Source organism: Silene latifolia, chromosome 5 (genome assembly GCF_048544455.1).
Source record: "Silene latifolia isolate original U9 population chromosome 5, ASM4854445v1, whole genome shotgun sequence".
NCBI classification, from domain to species: domain Eukaryota; kingdom Viridiplantae; phylum Streptophyta; class Magnoliopsida; order Caryophyllales; family Caryophyllaceae; genus Silene; species Silene latifolia.
The window spans coordinates 1,640,339-1,644,411 of record NC_133530.1 but is presented as its reverse complement, the minus strand read 5'-3'; the positions used below and the strand labels follow the sequence as shown (position 1 = coordinate 1,644,411).

General features: G+C 36.9%; 1 protein-coding gene across 1 annotated transcript; it reads left to right on the top strand.

Moving 5' to 3' along the window:
- The first annotated feature begins 2,379 nt into the window (after nt 1-2,379).
- On the top strand, nt 2,380-3,387 carry LOC141657928 (uncharacterized). Its single transcript, XM_074465320.1, has one exon. It carries the CDS (start codon nt 2,380-2,382, stop codon nt 3,220-3,222), a length of 843 nt encoding a protein of 280 aa, XP_074321421.1. The 3' UTR covers nt 3,223-3,387.
- Nucleotides 3,388-4,073: the final 686 nt, after the last annotated feature.

Sequence of the window (4,073 nt, the reverse complement as noted above, 5' to 3'; positions counted from 1 at the left end):
TGTTATGAGTGATGGTCAAATGGGAAAAATGCTCATCAAAGTTGAAAATGATGAATTAATCTCAGTGAAAATTAAGAAGGACCCGGAGGTTGGGTCGTCTAGTCAAGTGAATTCGGGTAGTATGCGGGAAGTTCTTAATGCCGTGGCTGAGTTGAGTGCTTGGCTTAAGGAAGATGCTCATCAAAAGGATTTGGCAATCTCGGCCCTTGCTTCTACAGTGGACCTCATCCGTGGTGAGGTGGATATCATTTCCACCCTCGTGTCAACAAAGGAAATTGGTGATGATGCTCATGTGGATGATGATCATTTGGGTAGTGGCTCGGATGGTGAACAAGCTTCCTCCCCTTAGCCTATCCCCTCCCTCTCGGCCTACTTGACTTTTACCCGTGCCTTCTCATTTTGTCCCACCATGTTGTGCCCTTCTAAGACATTATTTTCTTTACTTGTTATGTTAATGCTTGGTGGTGTAGTTTAAACTCTATTTAGCCATGTTGAACTTTGATTAACTTATGTTTAATCCTTGTTTATGTTGACCTTGTTACCTTGTCACGATTACATGTGTCTTTTTGTGTTTTCTTGTGAATTATCTGCACTCTAATGCTTTTGACATCCCTATCCGTTTGATGATGTCAAGAGGGGGAAAAGGTAAACTCATGCTCTTAATCTCTTTGCATATTGATTAACTAATGCCTTGTCTAACCTTCTTAGTTTTGAATCTTGTTTTGGGGCAATGTAAAATTGTCATGGTAGTTTGATTCTAGCTCTTGCCTTAGGTAAGGTAATATTGTCCCTTCTCTCATTTGATCTTGCTTGCTTAAAATCTTGAATCAAGGTGTTTACATTGCTGTTTGGAGCTTGTCATCATCAAAGGGGGAATTTGTTGGGTTTCTTATGTTGATGATAACATGCCCATTTGATTTGTGCTATCTTAGTTTACCTTTTCAGGATTATTGATGTAATCAAGCATGGATTAAGAAGTGTTGAAGTTGTTAATCATCCCATTGTATTAAGTCAAGTGTCATCTAATGTACAAGTGAGAAAGTAGAGTATCTTAGAGTAATAGAAACAGTCCAGACGACTGTTGCTTTCATTAGTAAACAGCTGCTTGGATTGTGCCACAATTCGTAAAACTTGAAGTCCCTTTTTATCTTTCAAAAGCTTTCACGTGACTCTTATTTTTCAAAGATAAAATTCAGATTTTTATTAAGGAGTTGGTCTTCAATAAAGAAGTGGTTTGAATTATTATTATTTTCAAAATGTTTCCTATTTATGCAAATTCAACCCTTTGGTTCTTTAAGAAAACAAAGAATGCTTTTTGCCATTTTAGTGTTAACTTGTCATCATGTGACTTGTCTTTTCTCTCTTTGTTTTATGAATTTGCATGAGCATTTAAGGTTATCTTTCAAACACTCTTTCTCTATTCTTACCTTTGCAAAAGAGCCGTCTTTGGTACAAGTTTTGGGTGGTTGCAAATACCCTTCACATGTGAGGTCTTTGACCCTTCAAAACCCTAGCAACCCCTTCACTCACCTTCTCTATATAAACCGTGCCTCTCCTTCATAAAATCTCAAGACTTCTTTCTGAAAATAATTTCAAAGTTTGCAAAATTGTTTTTCAAAGCATTAAACCGTGTCACATTTGCAAAACCTTTAAAGAGTCTTCAAGTTGTTACAGTCGTGGCTACTGTTACTTTATAATACTAAACTCTCTTGCTTAAGAATTGTTGATCTTGTAAAAGTTGTCCATCTCTATTCTTTGCTAAGAATATGTTAGTGGAAACTTGATCCTATAACATTCTAAGTGTGTTAGTAGAGTTTAGGACGGAGTAGTCTTTAACTCTTGGCAACCGGAGTAGGTTGCGAGTTAGCTTGTCATAAGAACGGAGTAGTTCTTGTACTAGCTTTACAACCGGAGTAGGTTGATGTCTTTTATTGTAAGGGTCTTTTAGTTGTCGGAGTAGATCACTAAAAGAAAGCAATAAAAAGGTAGATTGGACGTAGGCACTTGAGTATTTGCCGAACCAATTCAAAAATCTTGTGTTCAATTGTTTTACTTTATTTCCGCTGCAATTTACTTTGTTTGTTTGTTTTGATTTGCTTAACCTCTGAAGTAACAGTTCATCATACTGTCACATTTGGTCTGCAGTCGTATTCCACAAACTGAGACAAATAGCTACAGTCAGAACAATTGTTACTTTCATACTTTAGCAAACATTCATCGTGATACTTGTTTAGTCTTTCAATATTATTCAAAGTATCTTCTCATCTCTTTTGTCCCCGTAACTCACTTTAATTCAATAAAGTTGAAGTTATAATTTTTAAATAGTACCTAATTCACCCCTTCCCCCTCTTAGGTACTTGAATCCATAAACTCAACAATATGAGTCGGGGATACAAGATTGAGCCGAATGTGTTTGTTTACACGTCGCTGATTAAAGGGCTTTGTGACACAAAGGACTTAACCAAAGCTTTCCGACTCAAAGATGAGATGTTAGAAAGAAACATGAAAATCACTTCGCCTATTTTCACTATCCTGATTAGAGGTCTGTTTAAGGTTGGCAGGAAGGATGATGTTCAAGGTGTTTTGGACGAGATGACGAGAATTGGGTGTAAGCCGGATACTGCAACCTACAACGCGTTAATTACTGGTTATTGTGAAGAAGGTCGGATTGAATTAGGTCTAGGAGTATTGAATGAAATGGGAGATAAGGGATGTAAACCTGATGTGGTTAGTTATAATGTCATTATCCGTGCTTATCTTAATGACGGTAAAATTAGAGAAGCCATGGATTTATTCGATGATATGCTAAGACGAGGATGTAAACCTGATGTCGTATCCTATCGGGTACTTGTTCAGGGGCTTGCTGATGAAATGGAGCTGCGGGATTTTTTTTTGTATTTGGATGAAATGGTATTCAAGGGTTTTGCTCCTTATCCTGTAACGATAAACAAGTTCATGAAACGTTTGCATCAGGAAGGGAATTCAGAGATGGTGTTTCGAGTGTTAAATAGCCTAGCTAATGGAAATTACATTGATACTGATTCTTGGACATTAGTGACTTCTATGGTTTGTGAGAACAGCGAGTTGTCAAGTTTCTGTCATCTTTTTGATTCACTGACTAGTGACAATTGCCATGTAGGGTTCAGCAGTTCTGTCAGAGCTCGAATCAGACCGGAGAAGTTTATGCCAAGGTGGATGAATCAAGGAAATGGACCAAAATGAAGGGGAAGACATTAATGGAAATAACACCGTAGCTGTTTACGGGTGCCTCCTTCGTTGGACCCTGTATGTTCGACCTGCAAAAAACGCGGTATGGACTATGCATCTTCTCAAAATTTTGCAAAGGCCATCGTCATACTATCCCAAACCCGTTAGCCCGTTTGTCTAGATTAGCATTTTGATTAAAAATCGAATGAAGTGCTTTGTCAAGTTTTAGATTTGTATTTTGTCATTTTTGTTATTGATCCAGATTATTATTAATGAAGTTGATTTTTTCCTCAAACAGTGCTCTTTTGAGTCTTTCATAAATTTTAATGCCGCTAAAAAAAAAGGTGAAATTATGATTTTTTTTATGAGAACAATAACATAGAATATTAACAATCAAAAGGTTTTAGCTCCCAAAATAACTTCACTGCTTAACTAGTTTTATAATTTATACCCGTGCAAAAAATGCACGGCCCTGTTTAAAAAAAAAATCTACTCGTGTAAATTGTACGACCCTACTTTAAAATAATTGATTATATAATATCACCAGATAACACCACATGTGAAATCTAAACTAACAGATATGGCCTTATTAAAGTAACCCCTTTGTCAATCGGATCAGGTTTGGCCAATTCGGGTTGGCAAGAGTTCGGGTTAGACCAAATTCGGGAACTATTATGAATTTATTTATGGATAATAATAATAGTAATAATATGTTTGTAACCATAAATATTTTGTCGGGTTATATTGGATCAGTCAAACTCGGGCCACGAGTTCGGGTGTCGGATCGGGTTACTCAGGTCGAGTCTAATTTACCGGGTCTACTTGGTATGTGAAAAACTTGACTACACATGTTAAATCCAAATTGC

Coding starts and splice junctions, on each gene's coding strand:
- LOC141657928 (XM_074465320.1), top strand. CDS start 2,380: ATGAGTCGGGGATACAAGATTGAGCCGAATGTGTTTGTTTACACGTCG.